General features: G+C 37.5%; 2 protein-coding genes across 5 annotated transcripts in view; both read left to right on the top strand.

Moving 5' to 3' along the window:
- Positions 1-12,519, top strand: part of IL17RD (interleukin 17 receptor D) — a 51,078-nt gene extending 38,559 nt beyond the window's left edge. For both annotated transcript variants that reach the window (XM_075762023.1, XM_075762025.1), the window contains 5 exons: positions 187-241; positions 1,157-1,267; positions 2,958-3,142; positions 5,847-6,786; positions 9,015-12,519. In XM_075762023.1, the coding sequence (XP_075618138.1) occupies positions 187-241; positions 1,157-1,267; positions 2,958-3,142; positions 5,847-6,786; positions 9,015-9,130 (1,407 nt within the window). In that variant the 3' untranslated portion in view covers positions 9,131-12,519. The remainder of the gene's footprint in view (positions 1-186; positions 242-1,156; positions 1,268-2,957; positions 3,143-5,846; positions 6,787-9,014) is intronic.
- A 6,125-nt stretch (positions 12,520-18,644) lies between these two features.
- ARHGEF3 (Rho guanine nucleotide exchange factor 3) overlaps positions 18,645-24,765 on the top strand; it is a 135,836-nt gene continuing 129,715 nt past the window's right edge. For 2 of the 3 annotated variants that reach the window (XM_075762020.1, XM_075762018.1), the window contains exon 1: positions 18,645-18,764. In XM_075762020.1, coding sequence (XP_075618135.1) covers positions 18,730-18,764 — 35 coding nt within the window. In that variant the 5' untranslated portion in view covers positions 18,645-18,729. Of the gene's footprint in view, positions 18,765-19,048; positions 19,110-24,765 lie in introns of those variants that run through there. The other variant, XM_075762019.1, reaches the window with a different exon arrangement.

Genomic DNA, 24,765 nt, shown 5'->3' with positions numbered 1-24,765 from the left:
AAAATATATACCAACAAAGACAAATGATTTCACTAATTACTAGTTTGTGATGCTCTTTAATTTTAACTTTTTGAACAGTAAATGTCTTCACATTTGGTCATGAAAGCTGTTATAGTTTTTACATACTGCAGAGAATAAATAAAATTAAGTTTCCACAAAATAAAATTCAACTTTTACTTTTCAAAGCTGGTTGATGACACTAATACAACAAGGAAAACAATGCACTATGCGCTAAAGCCAGGTATGAATTTTGGTTTTTAAACAGCATACAGTATTTACCTTATTCATTTAAATTCAGTTTTAATTATGTTGGAAATAAATCTTGATTTGACCTTTGTCTGTTTGCCATAATCAAGACTACTGAGGCAATCGTGCTGTGATCTTTTGACCTAAAGAAAAAAGAGTAGACATGCACACTTGTACACACACATCTGCATCTCTGTAAAACTTATATTTAATACAGTTTAGATCAATATATCATTGGAAATCTCTGTGGGAAAGCCACTTTTGTTGTATATGTGGATATGAAGAATCATAGCCTGTATCTTAATTGTATACAACTGATGCATGCAGTAGTGTGGAAATAATGTAATGAAAGTGTGAGAGCAGGCTAAATGTGTTGCCTGCCTCTATACTTCAGCCCTGAAATGAAATTAAGCAGTCTGGAAAACCTGTCAGATGAATGCTTAGTATGTCTGTGTATCAGATTGGTTATTGAGAAGCTAAACAGGGATTTCAGAATGTAGCTGCAGACACAAAACATAACTGCAGATGAAGGCTATGGGCAAAATGGACTGAATCCTAATGCACATTGCTAAAGGTAATCTGTATGGGAAGACAGTTCTTTTTAAGTGGCTAGTTCAAATGACTATTTCATATCTTACCAAAACTACACTTGGTGTAAAGTTGTTCTCATGGGGGGGAGGTATGAGCTGGCACGCAGCACTTACTACTTACGTTAGTCACTGTAATGTGGTGGTGATGGGGGCAATCAGCATAAAACGTATTTAAAACATCAACATGATTCTACGGCATTTTGGAGAATTACCAGATAATAGTGTACTGCAGCAGTTTTACATTCCCAGTGTGAAGATTTGATTAGATAATTATAACGTAGCTTATTTGCATATGGCTAATTCTGCTTTATTTTTCAAAGTACATTCTCCGTGGGCTGGACCGATAAGAGCTATTGCCATTACCGTCCCTTTAGTTGTCATTTCAGCATTTGCAACACTTTTCACAGTGATGTGCCGGAAGAAACAACAAGGTAAGATTTATTCAACACAGAGTTCCATTTAAAGATGTACTTTTGCAACCAGAAAAGTCTTATCTGGTAGTTTTATTCCAGAAATACCTTTATCTGAAGAGCTTTCTTTTCTTTTCTACCTCTTTCTCCTTCCTCCCCACAGCTTTTTTGTGTGTTGAAACATACAGCAAATTTTTAATCAGTGCTTGATGGTAATTTCTTGCCATAGAAGATACTGTATCACAAATCAAGACTTTGCTGTAGAAAGGAGAGAACAAAAGAGTTGTGGGGAAATGTTTTTGGTTTTGAGTTTCTTTTTATTTGTGAAAGTACTGCATGACCATGTAGAATACAAACAGATCTGTAAATGGATATATTTTAAACATTCTCTTATTTCATTCAAAAATATCTAATTCATATTTATTTTAAACCAGAAGGAAAATAAAGGCTTGTGATACCAATACAATTCTCAGCAGTCTGGAATACTACCTGTATCTATTATTCTAGATTTGATCACTTTCCTGGAAGTTGCCTTTATACTTCATCCTAAGCCATCTTCCTAAATTTACTCTTTCGAAGACTTACTTGCAGATGTTTCTCTAAATAAGATTCCATCCCTCTTTGCTGACTTTCCTCTCCTCTGTGTCCAGGAGCTGGCAAGCCACACTTTTTACATTGAGATGTTAAAAATCAATGGGCATTTTTTTGTAGAATCTAGGGAATCATGTGGTCTCATGAATATGGAAAAAGAGATTACTTCCCCAAACCTCACATATCTGTGTTATCCATCTGAATTTTGGCATTGAGGTATACTGCAAGTGCTGTATGCCATCTGGGTTAAATCCTTTTACCTTCTGGTCTTCTGTGGCTATCCCTTTGCTCACAGCTAGCACAGTTCCAACAGAAAACCCAGACAAATCACGAAGGATTTGTCTACAGAGAGAGTTCTTCCAAAATAGTTATTCCTGATGAATTGTTCTAAATTAAATCCCTAGATGGATATTTGTATTTTGAAATACGCGTGCTTTATTCAAATTAGCTTAATCAACTTTAGAACTAGATTGAATTAGTCTGGTGTAAGACCAGACTTTTATGTTCCAGCATAAAAGCATCTATACAAGGCAAGAAACACTAATAGGTGTTTTGATTTAAATTAATCATATCTTAATCCAAATTAATGTCCAAACATATGTGCGTGTGTATATACCAGAGAGATACTGTATGATATTCTGAAAGGATTTGTGTTCCTGGAGTTTAATATTCTTACCTGGCTTGTGTCTTGTTTGGGGTTTTTTTGAAAAAACAAACAAAAAAACCCCACCCAAAAAAACAACTCAAGAGACTTTGTTATACAGGATACTCTTGATGGTGATACATCTTTAAGGTTTATAATATTTGAACAGAGAGGAAAAGACTGTTGAAGCTGGGTAGAAGTAAAACAACCTCATTCTATTTATAAAATGAACTTGAGTTTACTGAGTTGTACAGTAATAACTGCACATTTCACTTTCCAAGTGTGTTCCACATATGTGTGAAGTCATAAGCTGGATAAATAGACTATGTGCAACTTTTCTTTTTCAGGCTAGAAAGGAAAAAAATATTTTTTTGAAAAAAGTCATTACTGTATGCATTGTTAATGAGCCCACAGAAGTTTTTAAATAAAGAAAACCAAGCTTCATAGTGTGAACTCTCTTTCTCTCTTCCAATTTAGAAAATATATATTCCCATTTAGATGAGGAGAGCTCAGAATCTTCAGCATATGCTGCAGGTCTCCATGTGGAAAGACTTCGTCCCCGGCCAAAAGTATTCATCTGCTATTCCAGTAAAGATTGCCAGAAACACATTAACGTCATCCAGTGCTTTGCTTATTTTCTTCAGGACTTTTGTGGCTGTGAGGTAAACTCAACACTTCTGCTGTAAACAGAGTTTCCTTAATTGAAACAGCACCCCCAAAACTCCTAATACATGCTTGAAAATGGGTTTTTTCAGTCTTTCCTTTCCACAGAGATAACTTTTCTTATTTTTCTAAATACTTGCTTTATAAATTTTCTTTACTGAAGGATAGGAGCAGATCATAGCCTGCATAGAAACACACTCAAAAACCAAAACAAAAAACCCCCACCAAAAGCCAGAATAGTGGAAAATGTGTACGCATTGATTCCAGGGCTTTCTTTCAGCCATGTTTAGCTTGTTTCATATTAACTGCTTTTTCTGTTTAGTAGGTCTTGCATCTTTATGGTCGGCAGCCACAAAGAGGTATTAGTGTCTTCCTGATATACTTCGGTATTCCTAAAATACATTTTGTATTGTAATTTTAAAGTAGTTGAATCTATCAAAACTCCTACTCATAGAGCAAAATCTGTGTATTTAGGATTAAATGTTGACATTATGTATTAATTTTTATTGATTTTTATTTTTTTTACTTCCCTTCTGTTCCATTAATGCTGTAAAATCAGCATGTCTCTTTCTTGGTTTTGATGTAAAGCTATGAGAAAGACATTCAAATTGTTACTTTGAAAAACTAGGCTTAGAATCTCAGTCAGCTTTCTAAAATATAACCAATATGTGCCTAGTCTTATTTTTTCCACTGTGAAAAGGCAAGACAATTGTTAGTCTTTTTTTTTCTTTTTTTTCTGGATTTAACCCTGCCACCGCAATTTTAAATGTATGAACTGGAACTGTTTTTTCAACTATACAGCAAGTCTGACCTCTCGTGGCCATACACAGTAACATAACCGGTGCCCCACGCATTTCGGGGTCTTCACCATTTATTCATACGTTTAAAATGGTTCAAGTAAGGTGTTTTATAAGTAACTTATTTGAATCCCCTTTTTAGAGATGTACTTTAGCCCTGCTACACCATCCCTCTTTGGAGGGAGCTGTTACCGTTGCAACTATGTACCATGGAACACTTGGTATCAGGCATCATTTAAGATTTATATAACAAAATATTGATAGCATCTACATAGAAAAATAATATGTGTTGTTATTATTAAAGTTGTGGAGCTTAATATAAAAAGTGGTGCTCAATGCATAACGGAACAGTTGCACAAGTATTTTTCGTAATGAATTGGAGTGTTTTCTCATAAAGGACAAAACCAGTGGCATTTAATAGCCATTTAAAATAATAACTTGACCATACTAAAAATCCTTTCTCACAGATAGATTAGACAGTGTTTTGAAGAACAGAAACAAAAACAGACACAAAACACTACCTGCACTGTACCTTTATCAGAGTATCTCCCAAGCAGCTGTAAAATCACTTCTCTTCCCCATGCATGGAATGGAACAGTTCAGTTGGAAGGGACCTACAGATCACCTGGGCCAACTGCCTGACCACTTCAGGCACCATCACTGTCTTCCTGTAGCTGACTCTGCCATAACAGTTTCATGAGTTGTCCTGTTTTAGGCAGGCATCCACCTACTCTCTGTTTTCTGATATGGCAGTTTTCTACTCTGCTATGGGTGATACAGCAGAGAAAAATTACTTGGTTCTCTGGAGAAGTGCTTAAGATAAGACTATAAATGGTTTTGATGTGTATCTATTATGAAAGTTTATTGCATCGATTTTTTTTTTTTGTTATTCCACTGCTTACTCTTTCTTTCATGAGATAAAGCATTGTGTTCTTCATCTTGGTGTACACAGGCATTTCAGACCATGTAGAATAGTTCAGAAAATTTACAAAGTACAAAATAAAACAACTCTTAACGATAAAATTATCAGAGCTTTCTTATCAGAGATAAGCTGCTGCTGTTTTGCATCCTAACTGAAAGGATTCAATGTGATAGGCACTAATTATGTTTGTATCTAGATATGAAAATTCTTGGCATCAGACTTCATTAATATGCAAAAGATGATAAATGAATGTGGATTTCCATCACATTCAGCACATTAAGGACCCATATATACAACAGTTAACTTGTTTGAGGCAGGCATGATACTTTGTTTATTGTGGATTGATGATATCTAATTTGATCAGATAAGTAAATAGTAATTTACTTGGTCCAGTGATATTTTCTGTGTTCTTTTTATTCCCCGAGAAATATTGCTATGTAGCAAATCCGTAGCGGGTTTATTTTTTAAGGAACTGCACAGTTTACATTCAGCTACTTGGCTTTGCGCTGTTACTTGTTGATGCCATAAATTTACACAGGTGTAATTAGGTATGTTTAAGTAATAAATAAGATGCAAAACGTGTTCATATAGTAACTAGCATTCTTGTTTAAAAAAAAAAAAAGTCTGAAAGGTTTTCCTTTCTACCTGAGTAATTCATGCACTTTCTTAGCCCAGTGAAATATTCAACCCACAGGCAAAGTTTAGAATGAATGTGAGGCCTTGCTTATTTTGGGGAAAACTACTGACATAGTATCACTGATTCCAGTTTGTCCACTATCAATGCTATGTTAATTATTACTTATTTCTCTTTTAAAAGAGCTTGTTTTAGCATCAAGGACAAGCTATAACTTAACTAATCATTAATTCTCAATTGTCAGATAAATACAAGCTGACTCACTGAGTATAACTCATTTAAATTTTATTATCAAATATGTCTAATAATCTAATAATGAATATCAACCAGAATGTTCTTTTCTTTTCCAGGTGGCACTAGATTTGTGGGAAGATCTAAAAATTTGTAAAGAAGGCCAGAAAGAGTGGCTTATTAAAAAAATAAATGAGTCCCAGTTTATCATCATTGTGTGTTCCAAGGGAATGAAATACTTTGTTGAAAAAAAGAACTGGAAACACAGAGGGGTAACGAAAGATGCAGGAAAAGGAGAACTCTCTCTGTTTGCTGTGTTGACTGTTGCAGAGAAGCTTCGTCAAGCAAAGCAGAATTCAAATGACCTCTGCAAGTTCATTGCAGTCTACTTTGATTACTCCTGTGAAGGAGACATCCCTGGTATTCTGGATCTAAGTACAAAATACAAACTCATGGACAATCTGCCTCAGCTGTATTCACATTTACACTCCAAAGATCTTAGTGTACAGGATTCAGAGGTGTTTCCCGTTAACATTAGTAAAAGGAATTATTTCAGGAGCAAATCTGGGAGGTCTCTTTATGTTGCCATTTGCAATATGCATCAGTTCATTGATCAGGAACCAGATTGGTTTGAGAAACAATTTATTCCTTTCCCTCCACCTTCTTTACATTACTCGGAGCCTGTCATGGAAAAATTTGATTCAGGCCTGGTTTTAAATGACTTAGTGAATAAACAGGTGATGGATAGCGATTTTTACCTGAAAACAGATATAAATATTATTTCAGTGGGGAATTCAGATTCTCACTGTATAATTCAGCACTTAAACCTTGGAGAAGATATAGAAACTCAGGACATTCAAGGTGGTGGCAGCTCTGTTCTTCAGCCATTGTTACATGTTGTGAAAGCTTCAAATCTTAAAGATATGCCTCGAGATTCTGGAATCTATGATTCGTCTGTTCCTTCATCTGAATTATCTTTACCTTTAATGGAAGGACTATTGACAGACCAAACTGAAACATCTTCCATTACAGGAAGTGTTTCATCATCATCAGGTTTAGGTAAGATACAGTGATGTTTTATAAATTGTATTCCATTATTATGAGCATATTTCTACCATCTTAAAATGTGTGAGGAGGTGTATAAAAGGCTGCAGAGACAGGTAAGTATTGTATAAAGATAGTAAAAAAGTAACTTTAGAAAAATGAATCTTTTCCTTAACTTATTGTGGGTGAGGATTCTTAGCTAAGTAAGATTTCACTAAAATTCTATTAATAAGTCACTTCGCATGAATTGACCTATTATTGAAGAGATGGCTTCTTTCTTCCAGGAACTCCTCGGCAGCTGGGATACTTGGCTGACAGCTGTGAGGTTTAATCAAGAGGGTAATATGGTGAAGCATTCTTACAGAATGGCTGTAAATCTAAAACTGGCATCCTATGTTGCTCCAGCACATACTAGAACTTTTAGGGATATAGCGTGTACTGTGGTTAACTCAAGTTTCAGAATGACATTAGTCTTCTCATTGGATACCAGGCTGGGGGGAATGAACAAATGGGTTTCAGTGGAGGAATTTAAATGCTTGGAAGACACTCTCCAAAATAGATACCCAGCTTAGACAGCTACAGTTAGAAGGGGTAAATATTGCCTCAGGCTATATAAAAAGCTGATCTGACCTTACTAGTTACACTACATTGAACTTCATCCATGTGGAATGTTCCAGCAGTTGTATTCATAGGATGAAACTGCTGTTGGATGAGGTTTTCCGTATGCAGCTACAACAGGTGAATGTTGCATTTTGATGGTGGTATGTTCCTCTTCTTTCTTGAATGAGCGTTGACAGTGAGCTAATTTGTTAGACTTTTCTATTGACTAAATGGATTATTTTTTTATTATTATTCAGATAATTTATAACTAATGTTTGATGCCAGAATTATCTTGGGGGCAGAGAATATACATGTCGATTTACAGATATAGCATTTATATCTATAGGCTAGATAGTCTATAGGACAAAATAACTAAACCCTGAAAACTTTTCAGGTGGAAAAAATACAAATTCAGTGATTTTTTTTTTTTATTCTTATTATTACGTAAGCCACAAATATTCTGTTACGGTTTCAAAATTAGTATTATATTCTTTAATTTCCTGCCATCTTCTAACATAACCTTTTCTCACATATGTGGGTAAAATTACAGATGATATCTATAAAGGTTCTAGTGTTGGATGAAAGCAGGATTCTGGTTTAAAATTTATGGCCTCTCTGTAAGAATGCTTTACCAGTATTCTCCTCCTGATTCAATCACAGAGCTGTCAGCTGGGTATCCCAGCTGCCAAGGAGTCACTGGAAGAAAGAGGTAGTCTTTCCAGTAATTAATTCTCAAGTCACATACCTACTTGTTAACATGTTTCAGCTATAGAGGTTAAACATTATAGCACTAGCTGGTAGAGTTGGATCTTAACACTGATATTGCAACATCTTAAGAATTCACAATAACTTCTGCCATTTTTCCATCCACTGTCCCTGTCCAAATGCAGCACCCTGACTGACTCCCACTCAAACCACAGCCCTAATTGGGTGCAGAGTACATCATCTGCCTATTTGAGTGCAACCCGTTAAATCTTTTTACTGTCCAGACATATTTATAAAAAAAATGGTTATAGCCCTAATACTTATATGCCTAATGATGAGAGCAGTAGATAAAATTTTTTAGCTTTTATTCTTGTTCTGAGAGTTGGACATGTCCAACTTACTACTCTGAATTCATAGTACCTAGTTCTGGCTACCTATTTTTTATCCATTACTTGGTCAGAACAGAAGTGATAGCCCTGTCATTTAGCATCTCAAGGTAGATCTTTCCTTTGTTCTCTAAAGGACAGTTTGATTTAATCTTTTGACTTAAAATCATAAGTCATGTAATTTGTAATACTTTCTATCTTTCAGTGCATTTCATGTGCAGACTACTGATCTGCAAAGAAAAGATTCTCAGAGATCATCATATTGGGCATCATCAACTGAAGTTCAAACCAGTTTAATTTTGGGGAGGTACCAACAACCAAACATTTACTAGGGCCATTCACTAATAAGGTCTTTTCCAAGAAGCCCTGCCTGGGGAGAAAATTTGTATTCTTTAGATAAGGAGTTACTGCCCGTGGTAGTTCAGCCTCATGCATGTATTGCACTGTGATGGGGGCGGGGGGTGGTGGTGTAAGTTTTATTTGTTTCTAAAATGTTGACCAATATAACATCAGTATTTCAATTAATGAACCTTGTTTTTTTTCCTTTTATAGGGGAAGAAGAACCTCCTGTAATCACTGCCACAAAATTCTTAGTACCTGGAATATGTAAAGCAGAACTTCATTGCCATATCCATACTGATGAACTGCAGGCAATTGCTCCTTTATAATACATTACAACATTGTTATGCATTGCCACTTTATCAACAGCCTCTGTTTGTGCTTTAACTACCACGCTGTCTCAGCACTAAATCTACTTGAAGGAACAAATACTCCTTGAAGAAGATCTGTTATTCCTAAGGGATTTTTTTTATGGCCAGTAAACTTGAATCTTATATAAAATCTTTCATGATTTGAAAAATGCAGCATGGAAAAATAGATGAGAATACATTTCAAAATTATTCCTATTACCAATTTAAATGTCATGATATTACACTGTTTACAGATGCCATAATCAAAATTGACTTTTTTCTCTGCTAGAAATAATCTTGCAACTGGACATAAAATAGCTTGGAATATTAAGTCTTAGTAAATTTTGTAGTTCAGCCTCTACTTTTAAGTGCTGACGTACTTGATGGCAGGAGTGTTGTAGCAACTGAGAGCAGGGTTTTTTTCAGAAGCAAGATACAATGCCAAAGGTGAGATCAAGAAATTCTCCATCAGAAGAAATAATTTTATTTTAGAAATGTTTGAGCTCCTTTCCTCGCAATCTCCTCTCTTTCCCAAATGTTCATGTGTCTCAGTATTTAATTTCAGATAAGTGCATGTCTCCCTCTTCTGTATGATTCTCCTATCTCTTTTCCACAATCTGGCTATGATGACTCACAAATAGTACCATACTGAGTCTGAAGTATCATTTGTGTAATAGACAAAAATATAAATCCTGCATATGCTGAATGATACCATGGAAACTAAGTTTCCTATTTTCTTCCTGGAAGGGCTAATATAAAGAATACTTTAAAGAGATGGGGGAAGGAAGACCAAATCTTGTATTTAAGACATCGTTGTGGATTTGTTCAGCCATGAGATGAATATGCTTTATGGGGGATTTCATATTATCCTTCAAGGACATGCTGCTACAAAATCACCTGGGGTAAAACAAGACAAGCAGTTAACAGGCAGGAATACTTCGCTTTGTTTTGAGTCAGCCAGTAAACAGAAGCCTATGAGTTATTTGGCAGTTCACACTACTTATCGTTACTAAGGGATTAAGATAATATAATATTACTAGTGTTAGAGTAACAAAAAATGCTAAAACTACAACTGGACATCTTTATCGAAAGACATCAGAGCATGCATGTCCTTTCTTTTGTAGTGACCAGGTAGGTATACCATCATCCAAAATATCCCTGCTGTTTCCAAACAGCAACGTGTCATAAGTAAAACCCATCTATGTAACTGCACTTCTAGGCACTGTTACAAGAAGCAGGATAACAGTAAAGGACACCTTATCAATGTGCCTTTGCTAGTTTTGCTCATGGAGTCAGATTCTTTCTCATTTAACCTGTCTTTGCATTCCACTAACAAGAGGTTACTTTAGGAATACATCAAGGGAGAACTCAAACACCACAAATATTCTCTCAATTTTGATAGATGAGAATTAGATGTTGCTAACTGTTACCTTGTATTATCCATTTTAATAGCATGAGCTAGAACTATTAAACCAGTGAGGATTTTGGCTGAGTAGCTTTAAAGCTCCTGGGTGGGGTTTTTTGGGGGTTTGGTTGTTTTGGGTTTTTTTTTTTTGTCAGTTTACATTTAATCATTTGAATTTCCAAACAAAAGACTCTTGAAATTGTTTTCACAGATGGAGTAGGAAAGTGCTGTAACAATTATTTGATCATAACCACGATGGCAGAACTCCGGCATGCTTTGCAATTGTAACATGGAATTCTGTGATCAACTAGATGTGTGTGTCAGATTTGGAGGGCCTTGTCCATAAATGTAATGTTCCTTACTCTTCATGTTTTCTGAATTTGAAAGAACGCTACCTGGAAAACCTCAAATTTGCAATACCAGTTTTACATACATAGTGAATCATCTGCACCTTCAATGATTTTTTTATTTTTTTAAATGATGTGCCTTGGGCTGTACTGAAAGCAAAATTCTTCACATTTTCCCATTCTTTGAAAAATACCTGGGTCAAACTAGGCAGAATAATCTAGAGGTAAATGCTCCTCCACTAAATCCAGGTATGAAGGATCTTGATTCAGTGTGATTCTGGCACATTTACTAGAGAAACAGTTTGGATTGATAAGACAAAGACCAAAAGGTTACCAAATTTGTGTGCCGAAGAGCTGCTGTGCATAGAAATGCCAAAGCTGCAAAACATGAGGAGGAGGCAATTTCTTAGCAGTTAGCTCGTGAAGGTAATGCTGCTTTCCTCCGTGGAAAGTTGCAGCTCACATACTGTTATTTTATGCTAGACTAAAGACTGGGAAGATTTCCTGGTTCTGTTAAATTCATTAGCAGAATTGGTATTACTTAATGGAATTAGGTTCTCATTTTGAGTTCTAAGAAAGCTCAGTTTCGAAAACAAAGGCAGTTGCACAAAGAATCACTTGTCATTAATGTTTTTATTTTTATTTCTTCAAAATTTGCTGTACAGTCCCACAAATCTTATTTTTTTAAATATAAAAGATTTATGTAGTGCCAGTCAAATCTGTTGGGGGCGGGAAGAAGACAAGAAGAATTCCTTCATTCATTCTTAGCATAAGGTGGAAACAACATATTATGTGTCTTCAGAAGACAGAGAATATAATTAATTGAAAATTTAGAGTAGGACAAGCCCACACTTAAAATATACAAAATTGAGAAAAGTAATACTTAATGTGTTTTAGCATAGCTTTTTTACAAAGCCACAGTACTTTAAAAAATTAGAAGAATATTGCATGTATTGAGATACTGGAAGGACATAGTACTGAATTTGCAAGGATTCTGTATTTTTCCTCCAATGAGAATAACAGCAAAAGCCTTGTAAAAAATATTTTTAAAACAAATATATTAATACACATTAGAAGTTAGCTTACTACTATTTTCAAGCATTAGTAAACTGAACAGAATGTTAATGGTGAAAGGATCCCTTTAATTTCTACTAGACTCAAGTGTGTGGACATTGTTTGGATGTTTTAAAATGTATTTTCTGGGAGGATGGAAAAAACATGGGAAAGCTGAAGGTTCAAAATATGGCAGGGTGTTCAACATTTTGAATGATGAGTATAGTTGTTGCCATAATTTGCACCTGTACATAAACACATCAACTGTTGAAAATAGAATGCAGCTGACATTTGCAGAAATAAAATTTTTATGATGCTATAATTTAGATGTTAAATATAAATTTTTTTTTCCCAGTTTCTTTCATTTGACTTTTCTTAGTAGTATAAGATGACTTGGCTTATGCACACCACACAAATAACCAGAGTCTCTAACTGCTATTCATACTGTACATCTGGAAGTGAAAGAGATATTTTGATGAATTGTTAGTATAGTCAAGCAACTGTAGGCAACTTTAATTTTCTGAAACTTTTTTATTGGACAGACTGGGTCTGATTTTTTTTTTTTTAAATAAAACTGCCTTAATATGTTTTTATGTAATTATTTTTCCTATATCCTCCCTGAAGGTCTCCTGGCAGTACATGGTTCTGTATGTCAAGTGAAACCTTTCCACACCAACTACAAAACTCTAATAACTTGGATTGGATTAATTTTTGTCAGAGAAGATGTGATAATTACTAAGATTTATATGCTTTTTGTTTTCACCCAAGTGGATTTCAAAGCCCTGTTCCAGTCAATGAGCCCTGCAAACTGTAATTTCAGGGATAAGCCTTGAAACCACTTGTATTCCTTATGTTGCTCAGGTAAATGGAAGGTTTTTATCATGGACTTTTGGTCTGGCATAATCAAACTTAGAATGCTATAGAAAAATCTGTAACAAGTCTGTAAAACTTGTTATTATTGAAGACTTGAACTGCTTACCTAATATCAGATAGTTTGCTATGTTAAATTATTAGCTATGTTAAATTTACAGGATGATGATTATAATGTTTATACCTGTTGTCTTTGGGCTTCTATGCCACAATTCCTAATTCTGTTCCTATCACCAGGTAAATCAGAGACATTCTGAAGGGTCACTAAGCATGTGAATAGTTGCATGAGTAATTCAAAAGGAAATTTGATAAGTTACTTCTCTGTATCTGAACTGGATTTCTTTGAGATGTGTTATCCATGTGTATGTTCTGCAGTCCCAATCTCTCTATCATCTGCCTCAGAGCCCTGTACATGAGGGACTTTGTGGTTGAAAGAAAATGGAAAGAAGGTGTTGCTCTAGTTCCTATACCCTCAGATTAAAACATGAGAACCCTCAGGATGCTTTCCTGATGTTTGGGAACTGTTGGCCAAAATTCTTACACCTTGAGGATGTGGAAAGATATGCTTCAACATGAGGAGGTGCATATGGATAATAAATCTTAAAAAAACTTAAGTAAGCTCTCATTTTTTTTTTTTATCTTGCATTTAAATATTGTGGACTTGATACTGAAACACCCCGAAAAGAAACCCTACACCCAAAAAAACCCCCAAAACAAAACCAAACAATGCCCCCCGCCCCCAACCACACAACAGCAAACATTTTTTTGAGGTATAGTGAAAGATATGCACTGCACACAATATGTACATTGAAACCTTAACTGGTCAGACCTGAATTATTTCTAAAAGGTCAGAAGATAAAAGCTGTGCTATGAATCAGCTGAAGGAATTTTTCCCTCTATCTGCTATAAATTATTTTATTTTACTTGCTATCATCTGTTGCTGTTTCTCAGACTCATAAAAAAACAGAGCAATGGTCAACTTATAACAGGATACAATTTCATTCTTTATTCTCTTAGAACTGATTTAATAAAGTCTGATTTACCTATGATGTTCATTTCTGTGGGCAGCTGCACTGCTGACAATGATTTCATATTTGTAGCAACCCATGGAAAAAGTAGAGATTGGTCATATTGTCCTGTTCACAAAAAGCAGAGGGAAAGGAAGTGTTCTTTCCTCGATGTCAGATGTCACCTAGATGACCAGAAATTGAAGTGCTTGCCCATACCTACCTCAATGCTAAAAGCTCAGTTCTTAGTGATTTTAGTATTTTACTCTGATGCAGATACTAAAAAACTATTAATAGACATAGTAGTTATAATAGTAAATATCAGTGCAAGAAGAAATTAGCATCTGGAGAATTTTTATCGATTAATAAAAATACTTAATTTTTAATGGGTAGGAAGCTGTAACATTCAAGGCTGATTTACCACAGACATCAAACTACTTTTTTTTCCAGACTCTGCTGGTAGGTTCACAGGCCTTGATAATAGATGGAAGATTGAACTAGCGTGAGTGAGTGTATGGAATGCTGTCCTGTTGAGCTTCTGATTTAGCTGGAATTTTAACTATTTAGTTGCTACTGGTGTGCAAAAAGGTCTGCTTGGAGAGAGGCAGTCTCGTTGATTATACAAGTCAGGTAAACTTGTTTCATAGTAGTCTATAGAATTGGTATTTTTTTTCTCCACAGGGGAAGTATGCACCTGTGGTTTCATGTAATTGTAAATGCTGTAACGTGTGTATGCTCCCTGTGCAAATTCTGTATTAACCCTTTGACTGTAAATCAACATCAAATTGTTCAAGTAACTTGCTCTGAATTCCTGTAACAGCCAACCACATTTATGATAAGATTTTACTCAATGAAAAATATTTGGCTATTGATAATCATAATTTCCTAGGGAATGTAACATTTCTTACTAACAGACATGGGACCCAAGATTATGCAAAGGGCCTGGAAGACTGAAACAGTGTTTTTCCCATATCAGTGTAAAGCAACCTTTGGATGCTACACTCTGCCTTTTATTGGAATATTGACTATTGCCAACAACTGCAGACCGGGAGTTCTTTATTACCTTTAACAGTACACTGAAAATACAGATCAAACCTAAAAATTTTATTTCTAACACAATTACAGAGGATTAAACTTGACAAAAGACTGGATGCCTAGCATAGCGAAAGGGAAAATTAAACACTTAGGGAAAGGAATTGTTTTATTTATTTTTTACATAGTTACCAAACTAAAGTGTGGTTCTAAGAAAAAAATTCCCAGAAGGTTTTTACATCGAGGAAACGAGTGCGAAGAATATTTTCACTGCAGCTAGCTGCTGCCTGGTGAAAGTAACCTACACTGCAAGCTGCGGAACAATAATCGTGATATAAAAGTCTTTTTCAGTAACATTTTCTAAACCTTTTATGAATACTGTGGCCACACCCTTTTTAGTAATGCTTTATTTCTCAGATGATTCAACCGATTTTCATGGGTCTGGTTATGAAATCAGATACTAACAATGTGAGTGGGACATACATTAGAGGAATTGTTTGGTGAGTCACAAGTCAGAATTATTTTCCTCCAAGTGCACAACTGGGGATATAAAGGCCATAGGCAAGTGCTGTTGTCCTCATTTTACACAATAAATGGATAGGAACTAGATCCACTTCAGAGCAGAGATGAGGCTGGTATCAGCCAAAGACAGAAAGCAGGCTTAATCTTGAGCCATAATGGTGCTCCTTTCAACAGTCTGTACCCAGTCAGTGTATCTAGTCAGAGATACCATTATTGCAGCTTTTGCCATTTTGGAATAACCTGCACGATAGAACAATCAACAGGGCACTGTTTTATGCACCAAACAAGTTCTGTGGCACCCCTGCAACAAGTCATCTACTGACGGAGCATGGTGGGAAACAGAGGGCTGCACAGCAAGAACTGCAAGAGAAGGAAGAGGTAGATTTGGGGCAGACATTAAGCAATGTGTTTTATTTCTTCTACAGTATCCCACAGAGACCTCTGAAGTGTGAGTTAACTTAGGGCCGCCTTTTGACAGACTGTGCAGGGGCCTGTTTCAGCCCCATAGCACTCCTTGGTACTACTTCTCCTCTAGAAGTGCATTGCTTGCTGTGAACCTGGTTTGCAAGAATGACTTCTTTATAATTTTGATGAAAATGAGGAGTGATTTCATTACTGTCAATTACATCATACTTATTTTAAAATAATTAAAACTGAGAATAGAATTAGTCCTACTTGTCTTTAGCAATGTCTAGTACAGGGGATGTACCCATAAAAGTCATTAGTCATCAACAGAAAGGAAACTCTACTCTTTATTGTAGCTTTTGCGAACATGCCAAGGTGTGATTTAGGTGTTAGGAAGGAAACCACCATCTCTCTGCAGAAGAGTTGGACAATGCTCAGCTGCTGAGGGTGGAGTGAGATTAATAGTTACAGTGAATCAGGAAAGCAGGGCAGGATTCTTATATCTAAACTTTACCCTATTTGCTTAGACTGCCTGTGGAAAGTGTGTACCTTCCCACAGGTACATTTATTTGAATATTCCTGCTCTTATTTTGACTTGTTAAAAACATACCTTTTTAAAGTATAACTGTCAAATATCACTATATTTTAAGATAACGTTTTGAAGTAATAACACATTAATACTTGCATTGTGTATTTTGCATACTAAAGAAAATTTCATGCTCATTAAGATTTAAAAATGTTGAACAAACAACAATTACAAGTTGCGTTATATAGTTTATCATCTTAAAAAAAACAGGAATTACAAATGAGTAATTACTAAAAAGTGTTAAATCTCCCTGGACAACATTTTTAGTTGATGTGGTAGAGCAGATTCCAGTGTGGTATATAATTATAGAATTTACATCAACTAATCCTTCATTCCCTGTGTACATAAGTAAGCAGAAATTTTGAGGACACATAAAATAGACTAAAAGTTAAAGGTCTCTAAACAGAGCATCTCTTCCTATTTCTGGATAATTAATACCAAACGAAGCTTTAAAACAAGGGTCTAAAGCTGTCGCTTTACAGGCATGGTAAGTCCTGAATAAAAAGTGGACAGGCACTTGCTGCCTGTTGCAGCCCTGCTTTTTTAACAGGCACCACTTCAGTGGCACTGCCAAAGCAGGGGGTGGGACGTCTGTTTTCCAGTTTTCTTGGCAGCAGCCATGATGAAGGCTCAATGTTTCAGGAATCCATTAGAAATAATCTAATCAGACTTGAGCAGCCTCAAAGATTTCTCCATTCTGCTAATTATATCAATACTGCTGGGAGCCCGGGTTTTGCCCATAATATAGCGTTGATTAAAACATAAATCCCTGTGTAGCTAACTTTGTCATAGGGCTAGAAAAGGGAAAGGTCCCCATATGCCTAATTTATGTGAATTGCTACTTTTGGAGCAGAAAAAAGTAGTTATTAAACTACTATGCCATCTTGATGGCTATTTTCCAGTTGAATTGTTCCTAGTTTAAAAAGAGTATTTCACCTTAAGAACCATGTTCTTTAAATGTGACTTTAATTCCACAGAGTTTTCATGCTGTGTAAAGTGGAGTTCAGGGATTACTTCAGTATCCCAAACTGGAGAAATTAAATGGAATTTAAGATATTTACTTAAAAAGAAACAAGGTCTGATGTCCATATGTCTATACTGCATTTCTAGCCTCAGCAATTTGAAACCACTGAAAGATTGAATCTCACTGCAAGATGTTAGGTTTTAAATGGAAAGCCTAACCATAGCTGAGAAACAGAATTAATTATTTTATTTTAAAATATTTCTGGTGTCTGGGCAACAAAATGTGGTGAGCTACTTTTCATCTTTTATTGTTGTTTTTCCATTGGCTGTTTTATGTTGGCAATACTGCTACTGAAAAAGACCTACCACCTACATTTCACTCGAATTTGCATTTGTGTTAAGTGATATAATTGTTAGTATTTATTATTATACTGTACTAGTGCCTATAGACTTTGGTCACAGAAAATAAGATTATCTTTACCAGGCACAGTACAAATGCATACCAGATAGATTACAAGTTCTTTAGATGAGGACTATTTCTTCCATCTTCACAGCCCTAATTTTTTTTCGTGATCAATAGGGCTTCCTAGTATATTTCCACACCACTTTGCTCCAAAACAGACATGCCTGTTATCATCTCTACATTATCTGTCACCAGGTTGTTGACCTAACGGGACCTACTCCTGGTCACTTGCTGTTAATGTCGTTCGAGATTCTCGGCGTGGAACGGGTACCATCTGCCTTTTTTTGGTGGGTCTTCCTTAACTGTTTTGAACACCAACGTGCCTGTGGGAACTGAGCTTCCAGGGCGGCACAAGCCGCGCAAAATCCGTGGCACTGTCATCGGGAACAAGGCGACGTGCCGGGGCACCTTCCCACCTCCGGCGTTTCGCAGGTCCCGGCTTCCCCAGCCGGGAGGGCTCAGGGGGAGGCCGGGGAAGTGAAGCCCGGAGCCCTGGGAAGAGGCAGGGGCCCGTCGGGCCACCGCTGCCCCGGGCCCGAGCGGCGGCCCCTCGCCGAGGCCCCTCGCCGAGGCTGGCAGTTCCAAAGGGACTCAACGGGGAAGAGTGGAAGGGAAGGATGCACAGCCGAGGAGCAGATGGGAGTTGGAAACGGGCAGACCGAGCGGGCAAGGCGGAGAGCCGGGCGGGGTGGGCGGCAGGCGGAGCGCCGAGCCGCGGGGCGGGCCTGAGCGGTGGAGAGGGGCGGGCTCGGCACACACACACGTCTCCTCCCTCCGCCTCCCCTGACAGCCGCCCGGCCAGCCCTGGAGCCCCCCGCGTCCTCTCCGCTCCCGCCGCGGCCGCCAACGACTTCCCCTGCTCAGGCCCTGGCGCCCTTTCTCGCTGCCGCCGGGTCCTCACCGGGGTGGCAGCTCTGCGAGCCGCATGCCGGGAGCCGAGGAGGAGGAGGAGGGTGCGAGGTAAGGTGCCGTCCTTTGCGCCTGGGCTCTGCTTGAGGCTGGGCAGGGAGGCGGCTGTCTATCAGAGCTGGAGGGGCTCGGCTCCTCCGGGGCACCTGGAGGCAGCCGTGGCTGACCACAAAGGTTGCATTGTGCCTCCGGAGGGACCCGTCGCCCCTTACGGGACTCCACATGGAGTGGTAGTGGGGGCGCCCCGGCGGTTCGGGAAAGGACTCATGACAGCACCCTCTTCCTCCTCTTCTTCCATCTCCTTACGCCATCGCCGCCCTCCTCGCCCCGCTCTGGCGATGCCCTGGGGAGGGGGGGGCATGGGGTACCTCACCGTTGGAGCTTTGCGCCGCCAAGGTCGGTCTAACGCCAGTCGGAGGGAGCGGGGCGGGCGGGAGCCGCCACCTCAGAAATCCCCAGCTCCGCTCGTGCCCGGTAGCCCTATGAGGGGCCCTGAGGGGGCGGGGGGCGCCACCCGCGAGGCGACGGTTGGAGACGGCGAGCGCTTGACCCGCTTCCTCTCAGGGTTCAACAGCCGTTTAATTCTTATGTATTTGTTTTTTTAAAGAACTCTTTACATTTATTTAAGGACAAATCTTACACGAGTGTCAGTTTAGAAGGAAAACCCCGCGAAGGAAGGGCCGAAGTCCCAGGTGCCTGTTGCCTCCTTTGAAAACCGTAATTGTTATTACAAATAAGTTATTCCCCTAGCTGCTTGTTTGGCTTGGCGAGTGAGAGAGCGGCTCGGCCGGTCTCTGGTTTTCAGCCCTTCCCTCCACTCAGCACGGCCTCCACCTTGGGGGAAGGTGGTGGTGGAGGCTGGTAGGCTAAAGAAGAGTGGAAAAAACAAATTATTTACACTTGTGAAGTCAGTCACAGCTGACCCTGAATAGGCTGTAAAAGAGAAACAATATTAATTAGCATGGTACGGATCATTGCCTGAATTTAAAATAGTTAATACTGGTGCAGGGCCGTGTAGGTGAAAATGCTGTAAGGTTGCTTGTGGCTGGCTCCAGGGCTGCGGTGCAGTGCCAGAGTTTTACCAGTTATCTTAGTGGTGTGGTTGGCGGTGACCAGAATTTGTTATGTATTAAGGAACCATTTACATTAACACAGGAAATTCTACTTTGGTAGTTGACATCTTTATTTTTCTGTATGGTTCTTAAATCCTATGAATATATAAATATCCATGTATATCTTTTCCATGTGTGCATGCATACATTAATATAATTTATAGTTAAATGTTACCCTTTAGTACCTTGTGTGCTACATTTTCATAGTGAAAGGGCAGAGAAAAATCCTTCATTCTCACACACTTGTTACAGGATTAATTTGGTTACATACCCAATTCTGTAGCATGTACAGAGAGGTTTGCAAAGTGCAACAAGTTATGAGATGAATGCTGTATCTGTACAGAATTTGAATTCAGAATAGGAGAAGCCATGGGATTTGGAAACAAATGGAGTTAAAATATTTATTGCAGAATAATAGGTTTTGCAGAATGTAGGTTGGGGAGTGTGTGAAATGGAGCCGCCCCAGGGTACTTGAAGTAAGGGAATGCAAAGGAATATCTTTGGCTTGTCATTTAGTCTATTTAAAATTTCTATATGTATGACTTGATACCTGTTCTCAGTAAATATTTATTCCCCAGTTTTAGCAAACAAAATACAATACTGTTTTGAACAGAAATCCCTTTTAATTTCTGTCAGAATTGTGCGTATCAGTTAGCAATGTGACAAGGCCCCGTGACCCATGAAGACACTGTAACATTCAGTGTCATTCCCTGCACACTTTCTCAGACCTCCGCTCTGTTTTGAATAGCGCACTTCTTCTGGGGACTGCTTTTGTGTAGACAGTTGTTCTGGCATGATCCCAAGTTGTGGGTGTCTTATGTGCGCACCATTTGGAGGTGTATTGTGTGGAGTTGCTTCCAGCAAGTGGCCAGCGAGACCACACATCCTTAAACAAAAATCTACTTAGTTTTGCTGTTTATGATTTGAAGTGGGTGACACTTGATTCTGCTTGGGAGTTTATACGTAATGTTTTAATACGGACTCGGGAGCTAGTTTTTCCCATGTTAAATCTTTTGCTTTAGGTGATAATGTACCCAATCTCTTAAATTCTGTTCATGCTAGAATTTTATTTGTATGTTTTCAGTATTTTAGGCTTTTGAACAATCTTTTTTGACAAAACATAATTTTTCTGAGTGTTTTTTGTGAAAATACTTGAACTTGCTGGACAAAGAAATGTCTTGAAATTTTCATGTTTGCATCTCTACTTATTGACTGAAAAAACTGTTATCTCCACACATCTAATATTTTCTAGGTGCTATAAAAATCCTGTTGATTTTTTTTTTTACCAAATTGTGCCTTTCCACTTGTGAGGGCGTGTTGTGGATTTAATTGTCCGAGTCATATGAAATCTGGAATAAACAAATGGCTATGGTCTTGCACAAGTCTCTAAGAACATGTAGAATTACTGTAGTGTAGTAGGTAAATAATTGAAAAATAACGGACTCAGTAAATATGCTCCAGTAATCTGTGATTAACAAGCACCTTGTGCTTTGCTTTTGACTATAATAGCTGCAAAGTAACTGTTCCGAAATGTAGGATGTAACTGTGGTGGCCTCCATCTGCATATGTAACATAGAGGATGTAAAAACAAACAAAAAATGTTTTCCCATCTAGTGTCCACTAGGGTTGAACATGTGATACACTGTCAATTATGGAAATGTAAAAAATTATTAACTTGCAGGTGCTCAACACTACAGAATCCCACTGAAGTGATTAGCATGCTAATAGATCAGGCTGTTAATATCTAAACACAAGGGCATATGAATATGTACATGCATATTTATTTACTACTTCCTAATCACGTGCTGATGAGTAAGCATGCTGCCACAGGTATATGAGTTACTTCAAAGTAATATGTGTCTTTTACAGACCACTGCTGAGGGTGGTACTTTAAAGTGTGGCCAGTAGTGAAATCCAGCAATCCCCTCCCAAAAAATTGTTTAAACTGTCCAAGAAGCAGAAGCTTTATGTTCTTTACAATAAAAGAGTAGTTTTTTGTTTTCATATTAAATCATTATATATGCAAACAGAAATGGCAACATTATGTGACTAGAAAGATGCCCTATACTTTTATTGATTTCCCCCCAGCCCCCTTTCTATATAGGATTAATCACCCTCACAGTCATGCAGTTCCCCTCATAACTCTGCAGGTGTAATCAATGTGTGGTGCAACTTGTATTCAAAAAGGTTTACTGGCTTTTATATTACTGAAGCTTGCATAAACTTGGAAAGTTGGCAGGCGTTACCTGGACTTGTGTGGTTTCTGTGGAGCAAGAACAGCTGCTCTGTTGGTATCATCTCTCAAACATTTTAAATAGAAGTACAGCTTTCATTAGTTTATTTTAAACACTTCAGCATTTTTCCAAAATAATTTTTTTGGATCATAACTAGGAGAAGAGTATGTCCATTATACTGTCTATACTGTATCAGGAGTCTTACTGATTTTATTTTAAATACTACAGTGTGTCCAGCTAGTGTTCCCTCTGAAGGTTCTGTCTGGACCATCATCTTTGTCTTGAAGACAAGCAGCAGCTATTTGTACAGTGTGTGTTTTGGAGGGGGCTGACTGCTGCTGCTTGTATATGGCTTTAACTGATGGGTCCAGATAGGTGGTTGGGAGAGGCTAGAGGCATGTATCAGTTGCAGTACAGCACTTAAAGCCACCACATTTGTATTGACACAGGCAATGATGAGTGTATCGTAAACCTGGTATCGTTTTGTAGATAGTGAGGTTCTTAAGTGAGTGTGAGCCTTAAAATACTTTGCCTACAGAAATGCTGTCAAAATTAGCGTTTGTTGATGCTCCACAGATGAATAATTAATATCCTAGAAAAAATTCTCTCAAGCAAGTCATTAAGTGTGCGGAGGGGTGATCTTAGAAACTTTCCCACGTAGGTTTGAGTTCTGACTGTGCTTAGCAATTGCAGGTGCAAAGTTGTAACGACTGAAAAGAAGGTAATTTTAGGACAATACACCTTTTTGTCTGCATTCAAATCTATTAAATAACCAAGAAAAATAAATGCAAAACCAACTTGACAAACTTCATTGACTTATTTCATTCAGGATCACTTCAGAGTTTAATAATCTTGATTATTAACATTGTAGGCTGAAAGGTTCATAATCTTAATGTGAAGCAGAAAATGTGACACACTTCTGGGCAGATAAAATTTTGAACCTGCTACTGTTCCCTGGCAGTGATGATTGTGATAAAGGTGAAAATGGGTTGTGTTTGTTTCAACTGTGGTGGGATTTCTCTTGGTTTTCATTTATTCTTAATGTATTTTTGTTGAGGATAAACCCCTTTATTCCTGCTTCCCTCATGATATGTTGAAGAGAAGAATATGAAAAAATGTGGCAGTCGTTGCATTGATTTTATACTGAGCATGCATGCTGTATCTTTTTTATTCTGAGTCTGCCATTACCATGAAAAAGACTTAAATTAAGTGCTAGTTTCAGAAAACTCCTCTTTTTTTGTTTAATAAACTGTCCCTTAAATTGGTTTAACTTTGTATAGCCCTTCTAATACTCTTTACAGAAATAGCACACAGTTATTTCTGGAAACAGTTTTCCCCTAGATAAAATCTACATGAAAAAAATAAAAAATAAACTCTTTGTCATTGTTACAACTTTTGAATAACAACTTAGTGCTTGCTTTCAAATTCAGAAGTTTGAGGAGGATAGAGTTAAATTAATCTCAGAAATTGCTAGCTGTATGAGTCACTAAATTGGGAACATAAATACTCAGTCTTTGGAAAGAACCTCTCAGTATTGTTTTGCTGCATAGTGTTAACTGCAAAACACAATACAGTATGTTTAGCTTAAAAGTAGTTGTATTTGCCTCTGAAATCAGTTTGTGAAAAAAACCAGACAACTTTTTGCCCCTTTTGGCTTGTCAAACTGACTGAAGGCTTTCAGAAAGTCTGCAGTAGAAGGTGGATTATTATACGGTTGTGTCTTGTTTCTTGCTTTGTTGAAAAGAAATACAAACTTGGAGGCTGAGGGGAAAGAGTAGAGAAATGGCCAGTGCTGGATAACTCTTCTTACATGCTGATAGAATGGATAGGTTGTTTTGTTTACTATCTGATGCTGAAGCCAGATACTTGAAGTAGGAACATCTGGATCTTTTAGTCCAGAGAGGAACAGATTTGTCTCAGAATGACATATGTAGTTATAACATCAGTGACAAAAAATTCCTCGATATTTGTTTATGTAGAACATAGTACTTAATGTTCCGTGTATTCTGCTTAATGAGTATATTTAATTTCGTGTGCACCTTCTGCATTTTAAATGTTCTGTTTAAAATGTTCTGTTCAAGTCTTTGGTAGTGTTTCATAATGTTAGGTTTTTTCCTAATCGGATAAAAGAGAGGTGTAGTTGTATGTTCTTATTAAGCCAGAGTACTGAAACATCAAATTCCTTTTTTTTTAAATTGATATGGCAATCAACTACCGTCCCTGAAAGTGACAACAAAGCCTACAAACATTCCCTATTTCCCCCTACACTGCTGAAGTTTGAATTGAAACCACTAAAAGACTCACAGCTCCTGGTAACTTTGCAGGTTGGACAGTGCAGATGAGTCCTTGCGCTTCTATTCTTTATCACAGTGATGTACAGTATAATACACTGATATGCAGGATAGACTAAACCAGCACTCTGAATTCTTTCATAACTCTTACTTTTCACAGCAATAACAAGCTCAGGAAAATCCGTGTTTGTATTTTGGGAATAAAACATGTGCATGTACCTGCTCATGGTTTCCCTAATGCCGGTGTCTCACTATATAAACATATTCAAATAGTTCTGAAGGATGTCTGAGTTGTAACCGCGTCCTCTCTTTGATGCTTGTAAGCTTCTTCATGTGCTTTCATGAAGGTGATGTGAAATTAATTGTAACATAATAGATTGTCTTCCTTTTCTTTTGGTATTTTTTGAGGAAAAGA

The sequence above is a fragment of the Balearica regulorum genome, chromosome 10 (assembly GCF_011004875.1).
Source record: "Balearica regulorum gibbericeps isolate bBalReg1 chromosome 10, bBalReg1.pri, whole genome shotgun sequence".
Lineage (NCBI taxonomy): Eukaryota > Metazoa > Chordata > Aves > Gruiformes > Gruidae > Balearica > Balearica regulorum.
The sequence above is the reverse complement of the archived record's forward strand: the minus strand, read 5'-3'. Positions and strand labels throughout refer to the sequence as shown.